The 22,463-nt window shown below is 49.2% G+C and overlaps 1 protein-coding gene across 20 annotated transcripts in view; it reads right to left on the reverse strand.

The window, feature by feature from the left end:
- Positions 1-22,463, reverse strand: part of LOC308634007 (uncharacterized protein) — a 121,998-nt gene that overhangs the window by 53,371 nt on the left and 46,164 nt on the right. For 11 of the 20 annotated variants that reach the window (XR_014018934.1, XR_014018936.1, XR_014018941.1 and 8 more), the window contains one exon: positions 13,561-13,688. The exons of 1 other annotated variant lie outside the window; for it this stretch is intronic. Coding sequence is in view for 8 of the 19 variants with exons in the window: in XM_081267555.1 (XP_081123681.1) it covers positions 13,561-13,688 (128 nt within the window). In the remaining 11 variants the exon portion in view is untranslated. Of the gene's footprint in view, positions 1-12,772; positions 12,834-13,560; positions 13,689-17,997; positions 18,195-22,463 lie in introns of all 20 variants that reach the window. 8 more of the 20 variants (XR_014018938.1, XR_014018944.1, XR_014018945.1 and 5 more) reach the window with 2 other exon arrangements.

The raw sequence follows: 22,463 nt of genomic DNA on the forward strand, positions 1-22,463 counted from the left end.
GCATGTGGAGTGAGCTCCTTGTAGCTCAGTGCCCAGGGCATGTAGAGTGAGCTCCTTGCAGCTCAGTGCCTAGGGGCATGTGGAGTGAGCTCCTTGCAGCTCAGTGCCCAGGGCATGTAGAGTGAGCTCCTTGCAGCTCAGTGCCTAGGGGCATGTGGAGTGAGCTCCTTGCAGCTCAGTGCCCAGGGGCATGTGGAGTGAGCTCCTTGTAGCTCAGTGCCCAGGGGCATGTGGAGTGAGCTCCTTGCAGCTCAGTGCCCAAGGGCATGTGGAGTGAGCTCCTTGTAGCTCAGTGCCCAGGGGCATGTGGAGTGAGCTCCTTGGAGCTCACTGGTCAGGGGCATGTGGAGTGAGCCTCCTTGCAGATTCAGTGCCCAGGGGCATGTGGAGTGAGCCCCTTGTAGCTCAGTGCCCAGGGGCATGTGGAGTGAGCTCCTTGCAGCTCAGTGCCCAGGGGCATGTGCAATGAGCACCTTGCAGCTCAGTGCCCAGGGGCATGTGGAGTGAGCTCCTTGCAGCTTCAGTTCCCAGGGCATGTGGAGTGAGCTCCTTGCAGCTCAGTGCCCAGGGGCATGTAGAGTAAGCTCCTTGCAGCTTCAGTGCCCAGGGCATGTGGAGTGAGCTCCTTGCAGCTTCAGTTCCCAGGGGCATGTAGAGTAAGCTCCTTGCAGCTTCAGTGCCCAGGGGTGCCGCAGTCTTGGCTGGGCACAGAATCACGAGCCAATCAAGCAGGAACAAAACTTTATTTTGAAAAAGCCGCTAACACTCTCAGCGCCAGCAAGTCAAAAACCGGTCCTCCCACGAGGGTGTCCGACCGGAACCGCGCGCCGACCGGAACCCCCGGGGTCCCCCCGGACCTCCCCCGGAATTTCCTCCTACTATCCTTCCCCAACCAATGGGAACTCTCCAAGAGTCTGGTAACATGAGTCCGTAACATGAGTCCGGTAGCAGGCCAAGGTGAACAGCGGGAGTCCAATTTGCATATGAATGTAAATCTTAACATAATCATCTCAGTGGCTAGCTGGCGTCACTTTACAACCAAAGGTGCCATACATTGTATATTTGCTTGTGGCTCCTAGCATTTGCCCCCTTCTGTTTAATTAAGCAACAAGCAATGTGGCTAGGGACCGTGCCTGGTAGGTTGTCCAATTTAACATATGGTTCTTACCCGTCATGGGAGAACTGACCTTTAGGCGTCAGCTTCCTGTCTTAGGTTGAATCCACTGTAATCAGAGCAACCCGTCGCTGACTACCGGTCCAGCATTCAGCCATGCTCGTGGATAGGCCTATGCACCAGTGGGGGGGTGAGGTTCTTGCCTCACCTCTGTTGGCCCCCAAATTTTGCCTTGGTGCCAGTGGGGGGGTGAGGTTCTTTGCCTCACCTCTGTTGGCCCCCAAATTTTAGACCATCACTAGTAGAAGGGAGGAGGATACAGAAATGCCACGACACCAAGCCAATTGATGGCTCCTTGGAAAAATTGCGTCACTGGTGACACCATCAGCAAAGATATGCCAGTATTACCACAATAAACATGGGGTGAGCTGGCAAGGAAATTGCATCACTGGTGACACCATCAGCAAAGATATGCCAGCAGTACCACAATTCGGTGCACCAGATGATATTTTACAATGTATACAACTGATATATAGTCCAGGCAAGTTCTGCAAGCAGTTCAAATTGGAGGAGTCTATCAATATGTCCATTTCCTCCCAAAGTAAATCAAGTCCTTGATTGAGCATTACTTGTTGAGTTATATTCATTGATGCATCAGTTTATACAGTTTACTGTGATAGCTATCATAGAAGCTGTAGTTTGGTTTTATCTCAGTCTTCACCGGAATTGGGATGGAGATGGAAATTCTGGCAATGATGCTAAAGAGATATTATCCTGAACAGAGTTATTAAATATAATGAAAAGGAATGGTGAAAGTAAACAAACAGATCTGTTAACCATCTTTAACAACAATCATAAACAGCTGTTCACCTAATTTAAATTAAACCATATAAATCACGTGAATAAAGAAAAAATTCGGATCCATTTTTTTATGAGCGCTCCTCATATAAGAAATATGGACATACACACATACAGACATACAACACAAAACAGAAGTGTGCACACAACATACAACACATAAGACAATAGTAAATAAAGGCCTTGTAACTATACTTAGGTGAAATCTCCATTGCAATGTTTAAAAACTCCACAGTCAAAAAATAAATAAATAAATAAATAAATAAAAAAAAAATAAAACACAGTCAAAAAATAAAACTGATCAGAAAAACATTAACCTAGGTTTGTATGAGCTCAAAAATAAAATAGAACTTTATGATGTGGAAAAATGCAATAATAAAATAGATACTGAAAAAAAAAACCTTGGTTAATCACTGTCGCAGATGTAAGAATAGCCAAGCTGGAGCTCTGGATGTCAGCTGTTATGGATTTGAGTCAAATCATCTTCTTTTTCTGTAGAAATTGTTTTAGTTAATTTCTCTGGAATCCAAATCGGTTGCTGTTCATCCTGTGGGAAAACACAGATAGCGCCCCGATTCCAGACTATCACTGGATCCGGGCCTTTCCATTGTCCTGTTAGAATATCTTTTCAAAGTACCTTAGGCTTATGTACATTTTTGGGGTACAAGTGTCTTTCCGCAGCACTAAGTCCCGATGAATCTAAATTTAAAAAGTTTAGAGTAAAAAGGGTTATTTTAAGTTTATCTTTGGGGGATATATACCCCTTTCCAATTCCCTCCTTTTGTTTTAATAAGTACATTTTAATAGTTTGATGAGCTCTTTCAATTATGCCTTGTCCTTGTGGATTGTATGGAATTCCTGTTATGTGAGTAATACCAAATGATGAGCAAAATTGTTTAAAAGAGGAGGAAGTATAACCAGGACCGTTGTCCGTTTTTAACTGTTTTGGAACGCCCACAGTGGCAAAATTTTGTAAGCAATGAGCTATAACATCTTTAGTTTTTTCTCCGGCATGAAGGGAGCCCATCAAAAATCCGGAAGAGGTATCAACTGTAACATGTAAATATTTTAATTTTCCAAATTCTGGCAAGTGTGTGACGTCCATCTGCCAAATATGGTTAGGTATTAGTCCTCTAGGATTGACTCCAAGATTAACTTGTGGTAAAAATGTCACACAATTTTGACATTGTTTTATTATATGTCTGGCCTGTTCTTTAGTTATTTTAAAACGCTTTTGTAAAGTATTAGCATTGACATGGAACCTTTTATGAAAATTTATAGCTTCTTCTATTGTGGAGAAAATATGTATGTCATGTGTAGATTTATCTGCTAGTTCATTGCCCATACTAAGGGCTCCAGGCAATCCTGTATGTGTCCTGATATGACCTATGAAGAATGGATCTTTTCGGTTTTAGATTAGACTTTGTATATCGGAAAACAAAGAGAAAACAGTAGAGGAAGGGGAAATCCTACCAGCATCTTCAAGGGAATTAATAGCATTAACTACATACTGACTATCAGAAAATAAATTAAATACAGAATCTTTAAACATCATAAAAGCTTGTAATACTGCATTAAGCTCTACCTTTTGAGTTGATTGTTTGGGTACTAAAAATGTAAAAGTTTGATCAGGAGTAACTACTGCTGCTGTACCATTGTTTGACCCATCAGTGAATATATTTGGAGCATTTATGATAGGGGTTTTTCTTGTCATTTTTGGAAAAATTACAGGATGCTTAGACCAAAAAGACAACAAAGGATTAGATGGTAAGTGATTATCAAATGAAACACTAGTTTTACACAGGATTATTGCCCAAGTATTTAACTCATTAGCTAACTCATCAATTTGATCCATAGTATATGGAGTAATAATTTTATTGGGAGAAATCCCAAACACTCCCTTAGCTGCTTTTATTCCTTTGAGTATTAATTGTCCTACAGCCTCAGGATATCTAGTAAGAATAGTGTTAGGGGAATAAGATAAATGTATCCACAATAATGGACCTTCTTGCCAAAATACTCCTGTAGGAATATTTTTTGTTGGTAGTACAATAAATAATAAAGGCAAACTTATATCAATTCTATCCAAATGCATATTTTCCATATATGTTTCAATGATTTTTAATACTTTTCTTGCTTCAGGCGTTAACATGCGGGGTGAATTTGGATCTGATGGACCTTTTAGAATATCAAATAAAGGTCCTAACTCTCCTGTTGGTATGCCTAGATAAGGCCTTATCCAATTTATGTCTCCCAATAACTTTTGAAAGTCATTAAGTGATTTGAGTTGATCTACTCGTATTTGAATTTTTGGTGGACGGACCATGGTTGAGGATAATAGAACTCCTAAATAATTAATTGGAAGATTTAATTGTACTTTATCTATTGCTATCTCTAGATTATAATTTTTCAATAAATTTGTAAGTGTGGCATAACATTCTAGTAATGTGTTTTTATCTTTATGTGCCAGTAACACATCATCCATATAGTGAAATATTTGTAGTTCAGGATTTTGGTTTCTAAGTGGCTGGATTGCTTTATTAACATAAATTTGACACATAGTTGGGCTGTTAGCCATCCCTTGAGGGAGTACTTTCCATTCATATCTCTGATCAGGACCTTCATGATTTAGTGCAGGGATAGTAAATGCAAAATGTGGACTATCCTTGGGATGAATTGGAATTGAAAAGAAACAATCTTTAATATCTATAACTAAAACATGCCAGGTTTTTGGTAAAGCAGACAATTGAGGAATCCCTGATTGAGCAGGTCCCATAATAACCATCTCATTATTAATGGCTCTTAAATCTTGTAATAATCTCCATTTACCAGATTTCTTTTTAATGACAAAAATGGGAGTATTATAGGGGGATACGGAAGGTTGTATATGTCCTTCCGCTAACTGTTGTCTGACCAAGTCATGGGCTACTTGTATCTTTTCTTTAGTCAAGGGCCACTGAGGAACCCACACTGGTCTTTCTGATTTCCAAGTAATTTTGATTGTCTCAGTGGCCCTTTCTGAAAACCCAATTCATGTCTATTTATTTCTTGATCTATTTGAATAGGTGCTGTCATACCTTGTTCTTGTTCTCTTAATCTTTTTTCTTTCCTAAAGCCTTGTTTAGCCCTAGTAGTGGGCGCGTTAGGATTGATGTTATTTGTTAATGTCAATCCTAATTGATCTAGGACATCTCGTCCCCATAAATTTACAGGAAGATGATCCAATACATAGGGCTGTATAGTTCCTTCACATCCTTCAGGATCCCTCCAATCTAATACCATAGCACTTCTATGGGGATTTGTTGCCACTCCTAGGCCTCGAAGCGTTTGAGTGGCTTGTTGTAATGGCCAATATTTTGGCCATTCTTGACGAGATATGATGCTGAGGTTAGCTCCTGTGTCCAGTAGCCCATTAAAGTCATGTCCTTGAATTTTTAATTTTAGCATTGGGCGAGAATCTAAATTTAAAGACAGCATAGCCCAATCTACACCTGTGGAGCCTAATCCCTTGGAACCTCTTTCTACATTACAACTGGAAAATTTATCATGCAGGCTGGGTATTATTAATAACTGTGCTATTCTATCTCCTGGTGAAATTACTGATATACCTCTTGGAGAACTAGCTATAATTTTTATTTCACCTTCATAATCGGGATCAATTACCCCAGGACTTATCATAAGTCCTTTTAGTGTAGAAGAACTGCGTCCCAATAATAAGCCTACTGTTCCCTGGGGAAGAGGTCCTTTTACTCCTGTGGGAATGATTTGAATTCCCATCTCTGGGGTTAGTATTGCTCTGGCAGAGGCGCAGATGTCCAGCCTTGCGCTCCCTCTAGTTTGTCTGATGAGGGATTTAATGGATAATGCGTCTTGGGCACTACCTTGATGGGGCTGTTGGGTTCCTCCATTGCCCCATATATTTGTGGTTTGGGGCCCCGGGGCATTGGGCCCTCTAGTCCGTTTTTTGGCAATGGAGCTTGATACCTTTCTCCACGATATCGTGGGTAAACACTTGGTCCTTGTCCGTTTTTTGATAACGGAATACCCTCTATGGTGGTTTGAGAACGGCATTCATTAGCCCAATGTCTCCCTCTACGGCATCGTGGGCAAATACTTGGTATTCTATTCCTTTGATATCCAGCTTTGTTAAACCCTCCTCTTATGGGGCAACTCCTTTTAAAATGTCCTGTTTGATTACAATTATAGCATGTTCTTGGCCTGGCATTTAAAGCCTGTTGTACTGCTGCTAAGATTTGCCCCTGTTCATTAATGTCTCTACATAATTTAATATATGTGTTTAAATCCTCATGTCTCCATGGTCTAATGACCTCTCTGTAGCAACGATTTGCTTGGTCATAAGCCAGTTGTTTTATAAATGGCATTACCTGTTCTGTATTTCCAAATATCCTAGAGGCTGACTGAATAAGTCTATCTACAAATTCAGCATAAGGTTCATTAGTTCCTTGTATTACCTTAGATAATTGACCTTGTAAGTCTCTATGCCCCTGTAAAGTTTTCCATGCCTTAATTGCATCTACAGCAATTTGTGCGTACACACCAGGGTCATATTCAATTTGTTGTCTTTGACCCTCATAAGGTCCCTTCCCCAAAAGCATGTCCATATTTCTTTGAGGGTACCCAGCTTCTGCATTTCGCCTAGCTGTCTCCATGCAAAATTCCTCATTGGCAACCTTCCATAACAAATATTGTCCTCCGTTTAGCACAGATCGACACATGTTAGCCCAATCTGCTGGTGTCATGTCCAAGTTGGTAACAGATTCAACCATGCTTATTGTGAAGGGAGCTTGCGGCCCATAGGTCGTTACAGCCTCCTTTAATTGCTTTATTGTTTTGAAATCTAAAGCACGGTGAATTCGTTGCCCTCCTGCCTGCTCAAGTACAGGGCATGCTAATCTTTGGGGTCCTGCCTCAGAATTCCGTCCATCAACTACGGTAGTTGAGGGCCGCTCAGCGGTAGATGGAGCTGTTGGCTGAGTTATGCCCTCTGGTGATAGAACGGAGTTGGTAGCAACCTCCTGTTGTAATTCTCCACCTGATGGCTGCTTGTCCTCTAAGCTTGCTTTCTTTAAATTCTCCTCTGTCTGACTAGCTTGAGAGACCTTCTCTTTTGCTTGACCTAGCGTTTTTTCTACCATAGTCTGGACCTCTAACAATTTACTTAACAGTTTTTCGGTTTGTTTTTTATTGGATTCTAATCTACTATAACCTAACCCAATAAGGTAGGATAAAACAAAGCCGAAGCAGAATGAAACAAAGACGGAGCAGACAATGGTTGTATCAATTTTCTCTTTCTCAGGGCTGAATAACTTCAAACCTTGAGCCAACCATTTTTTCCAGTTCGCCTGAGAAAATTCTAGGGCTAGGGAGCTCGAAATGAAAACAAAATAAATCAAAACAAGAACACATTGTTTTCTGAGAAGGTCATCCATCCTGTCGCCTTCCCTCAGGGGCGAGCAATTTACTCACCTCTAAGCTTCAGGCGTTCCCCGCACGGGCCGCCAAATGCCGCAGTCTTGGCTGGGCACAGAATCACGAGCCAATCAAGCAGGAACAAAACTTTATTTTGAAAAAGCCGCTAACACTCTCAGCGCCAGCAAGTCAAAAACCGGTCCTCCCACGAGGGTGTCCGACCGGAACCGCGCGCCGACCGGAACCCCCGGGGTCCCCCCGGACCTCCCCCGGAATTTCCTCCTACTATCCTTCCCCAACCAATGGGAACTCTCCAAGAGTCTGGTAACATGAGTCCGTAACATGAGTCCGGTAGCAGGCCAAGGTGAACAGCGGGAGTCCAATTTGCATATGAATGTAAATCTTAACATAATCATCTCAGTGGCTAGCTGGCGTCACTTTACAACCAAAGGTGCCATACATTGTATATTTGCTTGTGGCTCCTAGCACAGGGGCATGTAGAGTAAGCTCCTTGCAGCTTCAGTGCCCAGGGGCATGTGGAGTGAGCTCCTTGCAGCTCAGTGCCCAGGGGCATGTGGAGTGAGCTCCTTGCAGCTCAGTGCCCAGGGGCATGTGGAGTGAGTTCCTTGCAGCTCAGTGCCCAGGGCATGTGGAGTGAGCTCCTTGCAGCTCAGTGCCCAGGGCATGTGGAGTGAGTTCCTTGCAGCTCAGTGCCCAGGGGCATGTGGAGTGAGCTCCTTGCAGCTTCAGTGCCCAGGGCATGTGGAGTGAGTTCCTTGCAGCTCAGTGCCCAGGGGCATGTGCAGTGAGCTCCTTGCAGCTTCAGTGCCCAGGGGCATGTAGAGTAAGCTCCTTGCAGCTTCAGTGCCCAGGGCATGTGGAGTGAGTTCCTTGCAGCTCAGTGCCCAGGGGCATGTGGAGTGAGCTCCTTGCAGCTTCTGTGCCCAGGGGCATGTAGAGTGAGCTCCTTGCATCTCAGTGCCCAGGGGCATGTAGAGTGAGCTCCTTGCAGCTTCTGTGCCCAGGGGCATGTGCAGTGAGCTCCTTGCAGCTCAGTGCCCAGGCGTATGTGGAGTGAGCTCCTTTCAGCTCAGTGCCCAGGGGCATGTGGAGTGACCTCCTTGCAGCTTCAGTGCCCAGGGGCATGTGGAGTGAGGCCCTTGCAGCTTCAGTGCCCATGGGCATGTGGAGTGAGCTCCTTCCAGCTTCAGTGCACAGGGGCATGTGGAGTGAGCTCCTTGCAGCTTCAGTGCCCAGGGCATGTGGAGTGAGCTCCTTGCAGATTCATTACCCAGGGGCATGTGGAGTGAGCTCCTTGCAGATTCATTACCCAGGGGCATGTGGAGTGAGCTCCTTGTAGCTCAGTGCCCAGGGGCATGTGGAGTGAGCTCCTTGCAGCTCAGTGCCCAGGGGCATGTGGAGTGAGCTCCTTGCAGCTCAGTGCAAGGAGCATGTGGAGTGAGCTCCTTCCAGCTTCAGTGCCCAGGGGCATGTGGAGTGAGCTCCTTGCAGCTTCAGTTCCCAGGGGCATGTGGAGTGAGCTCCTTGCAGCTTCAGTGCCCAGGGGCATGTGGAGTGAGCTCCTTGCAGCTCAGTGCCCAGGGGCATGTGGAGTGAGCTCCTGGCAGCTTCAGTGCCCAGGGGCATGTGGAGTGAGCTCCATGCAGCTCAGTGCCCAGGGGCATGTGGATTGATCTCCTTGCAGCTTCAGTGCCCATGGGCATGTGGAGTGAGCTCCTTCCAGCTTCAGTGCCCAGGGGCATGTGGAGTGAGCTCCTTGCAGCTTCAGTTCCCAGGGGCATGTGGAGTGAGCTCCTTGCAGCTCAGTGCCTAGGGGCATGTGGAGTGAGCTCCTTGCAGCTCAGTGCCCAGGGGCATGTGGAGTGAGCTCCTTGTAGCTCAGTGCCCAGGGGCATGTGGAGTGAGCTCCTTGCAGCTCAGTGCCCAGGGGCATGTGGAGTGAGCTCCTTGCAGCTCAGTGCCCAGGGGCATGTGCAGTGAGCTCCTTGCAGCTTCAGTGCCCAGGGGCATGTGGAGTGAGCTCCTTGCAGCTTCAGTGCCCAGGGCATGTGGAGTGAGCTCCTTGTAGCTCAGTGCCCAGGGGCATGTGGATTGATCTCCTTGTAGCTCAGTGCCCATGGGCATGTGGAGTGAGCTCCTTCCAGCTTCAGTGCCCAGGGCATGTGGAGTGAGCTCCATGCAGCTCAGTGCCCAGGGGCATGTGGATTGATCTCCTTGCAGCTTCAGTGCCCATGGGCATGTGGAGTGAGCTCCTTCCAGCTTCAGTGCCCAGGGGCATGTGGAGTGAGCTCCTTTCAGCCCAGTGCCCAGGGGCATGTGGAGTGAGCTCCTTGCAGCTTCAGTGCGAGGGCATGTGGAGTGAGCTCCTTGCAGCTTCAGTGCCCAGGGGCATGTGGAGTGAGCTCCTTGCAGCTTCAGTTCCCAGGGGCATGTGCAGTGAGCTCCTTGCAGCTTCAGTGCCCAGGGGCATGTGGAGTGAGCTCCTTGTAGCTCAGTGCCCAGGGGCATGTGGAGTGAGCTCCTTGCAGCTCAGTGCCCAGGGGCATGTGGAGTGAGCTCCTTGCAGCTTCAGTGCCCAGGGGCATGTGGAGTGAGCTCCTTGTAGCTCAGTGCCCAGGGGCATGTGGAGTGAGCTCCTTGCAGCTTCAGTGCCCAGGGGCATGTGGAGTGAGCTCCTTGTAGCTCAGTGCCCAGGGGCATGTGGAGTGAGCTCCTTGCAGCTTCAGTGCCCAGGGGCATGTGGAGTGAGCTCCTTGTAGCTCAGTGCCCAGGGGCATGTGGAGTGAGCTCCTTGCAGCTTCAGTGCCCATGGGCATGTGGAGTGAGCTCCTTGCAGCTTCAGTGCCCAGGGGCATGTGGAGTGAGCTCCTTGCAGCTTCAGTTCCCAGGGGCATGTGGAGTGAGCTCCTTGCAGCTTCAGTGCCCATGGGCATGTGGAGTGAGCTCCTTGCAGCTTCAGTGCCCAGGGGCATGTGGAGTGAGCTCCTTGCAGCTTCAGTGCCCATGGGCATGTGGAGTGAGCTCCTTGCAGCTTCAGTGCCCATGGGCATGTGGAGTGAGCTCCTTGCAGCTTCAGTGCCCAGGGGCATGTGGAGTGAGCTCCTTGCAGCTTCAGTTCCCAGGGGCATGTGGAGTGAGTTCCTTGCAGCTTCAGTGCCCAGGGGCATGTGGAGTGAGCTCCTTGCAGCTCAGTGCCCAGGGGCATGTGGAGTGAGCTCCTTGCAGCTCAGTGCCCAGGGGCATGTGCAGTGAGCTCCTTGCAGCTCAGTGCCCAGGGGCATGTGCAGTGAGCTCCTTGCAGCTCAGTTCCCAGGGGCATGTGCAGTGAGCTCCTTGCAGCTTCAGTGCCCAGGGGCATGTGGAGTGAGCTCCTTGCAGCTTCAGTGCCCAGGGGCATGTGGAGTGAGCTCCCTGTAGCTCAGTGCCCAGGGGCATGTGGAGTGAGCTCCTTGCAGCTCAGTGCCCAGGGGCATGTGGAGTGAGCTCCCTGTAGCTCAGTGCCCAGGGGCATGTGGAGTGAGCTCCCTGTAGCTCAGTGCCCAGGGGCATGTGGAGTGAGCTCCTTGCAGCTCAGTGCCCAGGGGCATGTGGAGTGAGCTCCCTGTAGCTCAGTGCCCAGGGGCATGTGGAGTGAGCTCCCTGTAGCTCAGTGCCCAGGGGCATGTGGAGTGAGCTCCTTGCAGCTCAGTGCCCAGGGGCATGTGGAGTGAGCTCCTTGCAGCTCAGTGCCCAGGGGCATGTGCAGTGAGCTCCTTGCAGCTCAGTTCCCAGGGGCATGTGCAGTGAGCTCCTTGCAGCTTCAGTGCCCAGGGGCATGTGGAGTGAGCTCCTTGTAGCTCAGTGCCCAGGGGCATGTGGAGTGAGCTCCTTGTAGCTCAGTGCCCAGGGGCATGTGGAGTGAGCTCCTTGTAGCTCAGTGCCCAGGGGCATGTGGAGTGAGCTCCTTGCAGATCAGTGCCCAGGGGCATGTGGCGTGAGCTCCTTGCAGCTTCAGTGCCCCGGGTTATGTGGTGTGAGCTCCTGGCAGCCAGGGCTGAGCTTTCTGTCTCCCCTTTCCCTGGCTCAGACTCTAGGGCTCCACAGCAGCCTGGGCCAGAAGCACAGTGCCCTTCTCTCCCCCTGCTGCCCAGCACTCTGTGAGGGTGCTGTACTCACGCTGCTTCTGAAAGCACGTCAGATTCTAGCTTCCCCAGCAAGACGGGGTCACCTGGAGCCCCCCACTCAGGTGAGAAGACACTCACCTCCCCTCATGCCAGGCTCACACGTCACAGGACACCGCAGAACCTGTCAACAGACCCAGAAAGGAACCGTTCCAGTCACAGACAGCCTGGGGTCACAAGCCAGGCAGCCTTCCTTACTTTAATAAGGGTGCCTTATGTTTGGATATGTCGCCATGACAACCGGTCTCTTCAAGGTGAGGCGTTAGAAACACTGGAATTGAACCCCAAGAGAAAGAATGCTTCTCAGCGACTGGCCCCCTGTGTTCTGTAGCCATGAGCACTAGCACTGTCCCAGACCCGGGCTCCACACAAGCCAACTCTGCAGAAGCCTCATGGAGCAGAGCCGGCCAGCTCCCCTCGTCCTTCTCATCTACAGTCCTCTGCCCATGTACATGGCCTCCTTCAGGCCTCCCTCCACCCAACTGCACTACGGAGACCTGCAGGGGCTGATGCCTGAGGGCTTTCTCTCTAGGAAGAACAATGCGGGCATAGCATTTACTGTGTTGTGGGCAGGGCTCAGGAAGCCACTCTCAGGAAGTGTGGGTCCCGTGACAGCCCCCAGGGTTCCTCCAAGGCATCCCCTCTGGACCTTCAAGGACAGGAATCCACACGTTATTGCAGAAAGCAGAGCCAAGCATCTCTATGAGGCTAAAACCGAGCCACAGGTACAGCGCAGGTACCTGAGTGTCAGGTGTGGACAGCTACAGCCCCGTGGCCAGGCAGCATGGGGGCAGGGCTGGCCAGGGCAGGGCTCTGCTCCAGATAGGAAGGACTCTGAACAGAGTCCTCCCTCTGCCCCCTGCTCCACGTCCCCAGCCCCATGAGGATTTTGGCATCCGGACAGGGTACAGAAGGCCCACTGTGGAGACCAGCATGGGCCTCACTTTCCCTTCCCTGGAGGGAACAGTGGAAACACTGGGACCAGGGAACTTTGTCCCGTGAAGTTGTGGACTTGCAAACCTGGCCATCAGGAGCACGCCTTTGGCCAGCCCCCAAAGTGTCATTATCATTTCTGTCTGCTCAGACAACAAACATGCTCCTGCCTGCTCCCTGCCCTCCCGCAGCCAGCACGGAGCAAGAGCACCACCTGCAGCCCCTATCCCGTGAGGACCCAGATTTTGCCACTCACCAGTGAGGGCTGCTCGCTGCCTCGTTTCCCCCACAGTAGCGATGCCATCCGCAGAGGGTATCTGGAGGGGTAAACGGGTCAGCATTGATGAAGCACAACGGTGAAGCACAGGAAGCACTGTTTACAAGCATAGCAGACACTTGGACGTGATTGACCCTGGCCTACGGGCCAGCATAAACAGCCCCTAAGCAGCCTCTGATGGCCATTTCTTCTCGGTCTACACGTGCACTCCCCTGCAGCCACCACCACAGAGGCAACCTGCTCCCACGTCAGAGGGAGCCTGTGTCTGCTGCCTGGGTGTGACAGGGGCCTGGGCACTCTAAGTAAGTGCACTGTCACGGGATGCGGGACCTTAACACAAAGGAAGTAGCAGGTTCCAGAGCACAGCCCTGGGGCCCTGGGGCCACCTCATGCCCCCACCAGTCCTGCAGACAATTCCTACAGCTGGTGCATCTTCACAGTGAAACCAGAGGCAGTGGCCCCTGACAGAAGGCGCCAACACTCAGTGGGTGGAAGGAGTGAAGGAAGCCAGAGGTGGTGCTCCAACATCCACATTTCTCTTCTCTCATGGGCCAGGCACTTATTGTCACCAAGCAGGACACCAGTGTATTAGAGGAGCAGCTGCAGTGACCCTATAGCACCCTGCTGCAGACAGCTCTCAGAAACCCTGAGTAATAGCCAAGCTGTCTCTATGTCCCCAGGGGTCTCGGGCTATCGTCCCCACATCTGGATGTGTGAACACAGATTTCAGGTGGGACCTGGCATGACCTGGCATGACCCCGACTCACCTGAGAGGGAGGTTCTCGACCTCTGCCCTCTCAAGGAGCAGGTGTCATTGGGCCGTCCAATCTTGCCAATCTTCCTCTGGACGAAGGCCGAGCAGGTGCAGGCATCAGCTTTGTGGAGAGCACAGCATCTGGGGAGAAGGCATCGACATTGTCCTTCCTGGCCCAAACGTCTTCCCTAAGTAGAAAGCAGTGTCTCGCCGTGGTGGAGGGAACTGTCAACACAGTCCTCCTTGTAACCATACGTCATCACACTCCATTTCAAGAGGTCCAGCACGGCTTACCTCATGCCTGCTGAGCCTCTGCTGCGGTCGGCCACCACCGGATGGCAAAAGCAAGACGCTGGCCCTGGTGTAGTTGAGCCAAGAAGATGACGGGGACCAGCACTGAGGCCAAGGACATTGGGGGAGGGGTGGGGGAAAGGGAGGTGGGAGGGTTAGGAGCTCACCACACATCTAAGGGGAGCACATCTTCGGGAGAGAGGGACCCAGGTACAGGCCAGGACACAAGTGATGTGCCCACGTCCCTAACCCAGCAGGAATCCTCACTCTGAAAGAGCAGGTCCCCACTCAGGGGACAGGTGCTCACAGACACAGCTTGTTTGCCAGGTTCTGCCTCTGCTCCACAGTGCTCTGAGCACCAGGGCAGCCCCCGCTAAGTAAGCAAAGACGCTTCAGCACAGCCTACAAGATGGAGGCTGCTGCTGGGTGAGGACCCGCGTTCCTCCAGATCAACAGCAGGACCTGCGGGGACCAACGGGGGGCTGGCTGTGGAAGTGTGCAGAAGCAGCTTCCTGCTGTGGGACAGCAAACGAAGGAGCTGGGCAGTGTCCTTGGGCCCTCCCAGCCACGGCGCCACCCGCCACCGAGCAGAGACAATGACGAGGCATCAGCCTCAGCGGCTGGAAGCAGAGGGAGAGGCCAGGGACAGAGGGGAGCAAGGAGGGAGAAGAGCAGGTGTCAGGGGGAGGGCAGGAGGACGGAGACTGAAAGGTGCACCCAGGGGTCTGGCCACCGCAGGCCCCTGTCCTCAAACCCCCAACCCAGAGACCCCAGGGGAGTGTGGTGTTGAAGACGAGGAAAGCGAGAGCATTCTGGGGGCCACTAACCTGCGGCCTGCCCTGGGCCCTTCAGAAAGCCAGAAAAAGGGGTGAGGGTTAAAGGGACCAAAGAGACAAACGCCAAACGCCAGCCCGGCCAGGTCCTGGGTCAGCGGGAAGCCCCACAGGCGGTGGGTTGCTCGGCAGGCGGCCTGCGCCAGGCTGCCTGGGAGGTCTCACCCTGGCCGCGTAGGTAGAACAAGGGCGCCTGGGTTACGTGGGAGAGAGCTGTTATTCTGAGAAGACATGGGCGGAAACCTCTTTAGGATCCAGCCACGCTGTGGGCCACTTCCAAATGGCTCAACCCCAGGAAAACACATGGATCCACTCACGCGTGGCAAAGCCAAGGCGGCAGAGGCTGGCACCCACGCAGAGGTGGGCACTGCTCTCTCCTCACTGGGACTCTCCAGGGAAAGTCTGGGAAGGAGCCAGCTCTCCTCAGGCGCTCTGACCTTGCTCTCCAACGCAGGAGACCCACCAGGGGCTGTCCCACCCCTGGGATGGCAGACTGCACTCGCCGCAGACTGCAGGCTGGCCTCGTGTGAATCCCTGTTATGACACAGGTATCCAAGACATTCTCACTTCCAGCAGCCACCAGCCAGGGCTGCTGGTCCCTGGGGAGTGTTTTCACTTATTGTCATTGAAATGTAACTCTCATGCATAAAACCCACCCTCACCCAGCAGTGCACGAACTGAGGCCTCACTGGGTTCCCCATCCTCACTGCTAGGCAGTCCTGGAACAGGTCCTCCCCAGGAGCTGGGCCCACCAGCACTGGATCTCCTGCCCCCAGGGCAGCGAGTGACCGTCCACCAGGCTTGGGAGGTGCAGCCAGGGAATATCATGGAGCAGTGGTGTCTGCTGGGCCTACGTCCTGAGCAGGCTGTGTCAGGCAGAGGGAAGCAGACACACTGACCCAACACGGCCTGCTCCAGGAAGTGTCACCCTGAGTGGTGACAAACCTATGAAAGAGCTCACCCAATATGGACAGACGGTCTCAGAGGTTGAGCAGAGGTCACCCCTGCCCAGAGCAGGTGGGTGCCTGTCCTGTGACATCACTCTACTTTGACACACCCCTTGCACATTACTGCCACAGAGCAGGAAGCTACAGGGGTGGCTGCCCAAGGCCTCCAGCCTGTGAACCAGCTTAGACTTGGGCCTGGGGCTCCTCCCGCAGCCCCAGCCCCCCACACCCTAAACAGGGACTTGTCCTGCCAACACTGCACTGGTGTGGGACCAGGGCCAGCAGAGGCTGTAGATGCAGCAGCTCTTACCCACCTGTACCACGTGACAGGACATGGAATCTTCCCCCAGAGGGTAGTGTCCCCCAGGGACTGCCAGCCCAAGTCTAGTCTTTTTTACAGACGTCGGTAAAGCAGAGTGAGACAGGCCAGAAGTGCCAGCATCACACGACACCAGCTGCCTTGTCCCGCCATCAGGACCCTAGTCCTACTCCCACTCGTCCTCCCTGGACTGCACAGGGCCACATCTGCCAGAGAGGCCACCAGATCCTGCCCACCTGCAGGCCTCAGCCGCAGGCCCAGACCTGGAGAGCAACTCGGAGTCACGGGTGAAGCGAGAGTCCCACAGCTTCACGCCACCCAGCAGTGGGTCTGCAAGGCCAAAGCCTCCCCTCCAGGGAAGCTGGGGTCCCCAAGGGGCAGCAGCTCAAGGCAGTCTGCACCTGCCAAAGTCAGAAGGTAGAGCACTGGAGAGCTGAAGGCCAGGGGCTGGAGCAGCCTCCTACCCAGGGACCACAGGAAGGCCTGTGGGGTGGACAGAGGAGGTGGGGACCCTGCTGGATGGGAGGAAGGGGCAGGAGAGTCCACCGCAATGGAAGGTCACACAGGGAACCTTTAAGGGACCCGTACTGGGGCCTCACTCGAGCCCTGTGGGGCCAGCGTCCTGTGGGCTGGGAACCTGCATGGCAACTATCCCCATGGTGGTTCTGAGGTGGGTCTGTCTTCAGAGTGTCAGAACATATCTGGCCCTGGTGGGTGGCCAGGAAGCCCCTAATGGCAGAGCACAGGCATTGGGCAATCAGGGTACAGCTCCTGACCAACGTCCTTCCAGCCAGTGTTGACTGACCACTTCGAAGCTCCCCAGCCCCAGGACACAGGGCTACTCTGTGGAGCCTGGGCCTCCCTAAATGGCAGCTGGTTCTGGAGCTGCACCCACCAAAGCCGAGGGAGGAGAAGATAGCCTGGGACTGTGGTCACAAAGGGCTCACCCCACCTCAGCAGCTATGTGAGGCCACAAGACGGGTTATCCGGGCAGCGTCAGCTGGCCCTGGACCAATGTGAGGGCCCGACTCTGGGGAGGCCCACTGCCAGTGCTGCCCTCCACCCGAGGGGCTCCAGGGCAGCTTGCCTGGCAATTGGACTCCCTGGTGAGCAGTCTCCAGGCACTGACAACACTACTGTGAGGGGGAGGGAAATGACACTGGGAAATGGAGCCTCTGCGGCCCCAGCTCTGCATCCTTCGGGCCGATTCTGCTCCTGTTAGAAGTCCAGGAAGCCTCCTCTGCCATTCACAAGGCCAACCCCCCTCCTGAGGTCTGCCCTGCAGAGCTGAAAGGCCATTAGCTCTGCACTCCTGCCTGCTCGCTGGGCAGTTGGGGAGCACAGGAAAGGGAGGCAGGCACGCTGGAAACCATGACAGCAGGCGAGACTCATGCAAGAGGGGAGGCGAGCTCGGCCTGCCCAGCCTCACACAGGGAGCTGCCTCACCCCAGACACCGCAGCTCCAGGGCAGGGGCTCTGGGCCAGCGAGGCTCCAGGGACAAGCCTCCCGCACTGGCCGTGAGTGACACTGGCAGGTGCACACTTTGTCTGTAACGTTTGGTTGAAAACACCTGGAAAAAGGAAATTCAGTTGATGTATTTGGGTCAAATCAAACTTGGCAAGCATGACAGTTTTTGAAAGGGTGGAACATGAAAAGCCCCCCACCTTGCCCACTGACCACACACAAACTCTGGACAGAGATAATAAGGCAGTGGTTGGGACCCTGGAACCAAGGACCCAGGACAGTAGTAGCAGTTGGGTTGCAGCAGGCAATGGAGACTGGACACGGCAGCATGGCAGTGAATCTCCTGTTCAGCTCCCCCAAGCTCCCAGTTTAAACCCAGGGCAGCCCAAATCTCAGAACTGAACAGCAGGTGCAGCCTAGAGAAGCTCACTCTCAGAGGCCGGGGCCCCTCTCCTCTGATGGCCATACCCCAGCAGCTCACCCAATTGAGGGAGACACAAGACGCCACAGGGAAGAGGAAACCCTGGTGCCTCTGCTGGGAAGAGGGCGCTCAATGAGTTTAGGGATATCCCGGGAAGGAGGAAGCTAGACTTGCCTCCATGTCGGACACAGGCCCAGGAGAATGGAACGGCTGAGACAGGAGCTCCGCTTCGGTCACACAGACTGGACTGTGGAAAGTGCACACGGGCGGCAGATCCCAATAGCACCGTGAAGTCTGTGGAACCCGAGCAGCCTTGGTACAGCCCAGGGAGTCAGCACTGACAGCCTGAACCAAACTGGGCCAACTGAATGCTGAAACGACATTCCCTAGAAGATTTTAGCAGGACTTTGAACCTCGTAACACAATACTCAAAGTGTGCAAAATACAAAAAAAAAAAAAAGATACAAAAAGTACAGTAAAATATTACCAGTTGGAAAAGAAAAAGACCATCAATTGATGCCACTCCCAAAACGTTAGAACTGCAAAAGACTTCACAACAGCTAGTATATCGACTTCCACGAAGTAAGCATGACTCTCGTAAAAAGAAGAAGATAGACAGTGTCAACAGAAAAATAGAAGCCATATTATAGAACCAAAGGGAAACTTTGGAATTTGAAAGCAAAATCATTGAAATGAAGCCTCAGTGGGTAGGGGTGTAGCAGGATGGCAAAGACAGGAGGTTGTTGGTAAACTGGAAGGCAGATCATAAAAACCATCTCATCTGAACAATAAAGGGAAAACATTAAAAGGAAAAAGTACAGAATCTCAGGAGCACTGGGTAAAATATCAAACTGTCTAACATATATTGTTGAATAAAAACTTCCCAAATTGGGCAAACAAAAAAATAGAGATTTGATAATCTCAATAAATTCCAGAGTGGATGATTTTTTTAAAAATTCCCAGACATACCAAAATCAACTTACTGAAAGTGAAAGACAAAAACAAATAGTCTAAAGTAGTCAGAGAAAAATATAGGAAATAACAGTTGAATGACTACAGAACACAGTGGCACGACATCTTCAAGTGCTGAAAGAGAAGAACGGCTAGAGTGGCCCTCCTCCCCCTCCTCCTTCCCCACCCCCATCCTCGTCCACCCCCCTGCCTTCTTCTCCCCCTCCTCCTTCTCCACCCCCATCATATTCCTCCTTCTCTTCCCCTCCTCCTCCTTTCCCTCCTCCTCCTCTGTGGTATGGGGGATTGACCCAGGATACTGTCACTGAGCTACTCCCCCAGGTCTTTTTATGACAGGGTCTTGCTAAATGCCCAGGCTGGCCTGGAACCTGTGACCCTCCTGCCTCAGCCTCCCAAGTAGATAGGATCACAGGCGTGCACCACTATGCTTGGCTAACCTAGGGTTCTATAGAGAGAGAAAATATCCTCCAGGGATGAAGAAAAATAAAGTATTTTAAGATGGATAAAAGCAGAAACAGTTCGACACTGGGAGACCTATTCCAAAAGAAACGCTAAAGGAAGTTCTTTAAGTAGAAGAGGAAGGACATCAAAGGAAAGAGTGAAGCTACAGGAATTAATGAAGACAGAGACAGGCACAAAGCACATCTAAGATTGTAAGAGGGTACTTTCTCCTGTCGTGCACTTTAAAATATGTATGATTGGGGCTGGGATTGTGGCTCAGCGGCTGGGATTGTGGCTCAGCGGTAGAGCGCTTGCCTAGCACGGGGGGAACCCGGGTTCGATTCTCAGCACCACATAAAAATAAAGGCATTGTGTTGAAAAAAAATGTATGATTAAAATAAACATGTGTGATTAAAACATGGCTTTGTGAGGAATATTAGCATCATGCACCAGATAACTACAAGACAAAAGGCCTCATACAACTGTAAGCATGAACATGTCACCTGAATGGGGTTCTCACTAAGAGAACACAACAACCCTAAATGTATGTGCACCTAACCACACGACTGTAAAATATATGAAGCAAAAACCCATTGAACTGAAAGGAGAAATAGACAAATTTAAAATAATATTTGGAGATTTCAACACTTCCCTCAATGAACAATGAAATAAGTTAGAGAGAAAATCAGCAAAGATAGAGGAATATTGAATAGCATCATCAACCACCTTGACCAAACCAACACTTACAGAACGCTCCATACAAAAATAGCAAATTGCAAACTCTTCTAAAAGACACAGAAAACCTTTGTCAAGGTAAACCATATTCTGGATCCTAAAACAGATTTCAGAAATTTAAAAGAATAGAAACCATACAATATATGTTCACTGATAGGAATGGAATTAAGCTACAAATCAATAAACATATCTGGGAAAAATCCATATACTTGGAAACTAAACAACATAGTTCAAAATACTAACAGGTCAAAGAGGAAGTCTCAAAGATTAGAAAATATCTTGAATTAAATGAAAATTAAAGTGTAACATATTAAAATGTAAGAAATGCAGCTGAACAGTGGTTAAAGGAGATCCTGTAATATGAAGGATCTCCATATGTTAGAAAATTAAAAAGCACTTAAAGACATAATATGAGCTTCCACTTTTAAGAAACTAGAAAAATGAAGCAAAATAAACCAAAACACACAATAAGAAGGAAAAAGTACAGCTAAATCAATGTTATCAAAAATAGGAACAATAACCCCCCCCAAAAAAAAAAAACAATAAAACCAAAGCTGATCCTTTGAAAAGACCAACCAAACTGAACTTCTATCCAGTCTGAATAGAAAAAAAGAACAAAGCTACAAATCACCATTATTAGAAATGAAGATGGGAATAGCTCCAGACTTCAAAAATATTACACCATAGACTCCTCAAAGGATGTTCAGAAACAACTCTATGCACAGACTTTCAACAACTTGGACAAAATGAACCAGTTTCTTCAAATGCACAAAGTATCAAAACTCACTCAAGGAAAAATAGGTAATCTGAGTCATCCTAAATATACTAATTTTTAGAAAGGGGTGAGGGTTGCAGGCCCCTCCAAAAAAGTCAACTCTGGGATCAGATGGCTTTCCTAGAAAATTCTACCCAATACTTAAGGAAGAAATAATATCACAATCAATGATCTCTTCCAGAAAATAGAAGAGATAATACTTTCTAGCTAATTTTTGTGAGGCCAACATTACTCTGATATCAAAATCAGACAAAACAATACAAGAAAAGAAAACTAAAGACCAGTAAAAATCAATATTCCTCATGAACACCGACACAAAATTCTCAGCATAATATTGGCAAATTGAATCCAGCAATATATAAAAAGAATAATACATCACAACCAAGAGAAATCATGCTAGGAATGCAAAGCTGATTCAATACCTGTAACTAAATCAATGGAATCCACCATATTCATAGACTAAAAATATAGAAAGCACATAATGATATACAGTGAAGCAGGAAATTCAACTCTTGCACTCTCAGTAAGAACGGGAAACAAACTCCCTTACCTGACAAGATAAGTTTAAAATTACATGATTGATAGCTAGATAGATAGACAGATAGACGAACAGACAGAATTATACTTAAGAATGAAAGACTAAATGCAGAATTATATAATATAATTCTGGGGGCAAGACAAGAATTTCTCCCCTTTCCTTTGCCATTCCTACTCAGCACTTGAGATCCTTGCCAATGCAATAAAGCAAGAAAATGAAATCAAAAGGCATACTGATTTGCAAGTTAGAAATAAAATTGTCCCAATACATAGTTAACATGTAGAAAGTCCCAAAGAATCTACCAAACAAGAGGTTTTAGGACAGATACACAAATTGTAAAATTCCTCAGAGTGTAAGGCTGACATATAAAAATCAACTGCTTTTCTATATACTAACAATGAACAATTAAACTTCAAAAACCATGTCATTTACTACCACCCAAAGAAATAAAACATGTAGGCACAAATCCAATGAAATGAGTAAAAGATCTACATATGAAAAACTACAAAATTCTTGTGAAAGAAATAAAGAACTTATTTAAAAAAAGACATACAGTGTTCATGGTTTGGAATACAATTTAGTTAAATGTCAGTTCTCCAAATGATCTGTAAATTCAACACAATTCCAAATACACTCCCAGTGGTAATTCTCCTAGACACACAGGTGCTGATTCTAGAATCTACATGGTTAGGCAAAAGAACAACAGCCAAAATACTTTTTTGGAAAAGAGCAGAGTTGGCGGACTCATGCTGCTAGAGATTTACTTACTGCAAAACTATGATGGCTCAGATTGTTTAATGTTGGTGAAAAGGTAGACACTCAGATGAAAAGAACAGAACAGAGCCCAGGAAGGGACCCACACAAGATGGTGAACTGAGCTTTGAAAAATGTTCCCACACAATGCAATGGGAAAGGACACAGGGAGAAAAGGAGCTCAGTGTGTACCTTGTGATCACACAGAATAAACCTAAGGCAGATCCCAGGGTGGAATGTAGTATGAAAGACTGCATCACTCTTAAAAAAAAAAAAAAAAACATCAGAGGAAACCCAGTGCTCTGGGTTAGCAAAGAGCCTTGGAATGGGACACCAAACATAACCCTGAGGAGCTGATTAACTCGAGTTGGAAACCGGGAACATCTAGCCCTCCAAGGAGACTGCTAAGGGACACAAAGGTCACAA

Source organism: Spermophilus citellus (assembly GCF_964194105.1).
Source record: "Spermophilus citellus genome assembly, chromosome: 15".
NCBI lineage: Eukaryota > Metazoa > Chordata > Mammalia > Rodentia > Sciuridae > Spermophilus > Spermophilus citellus.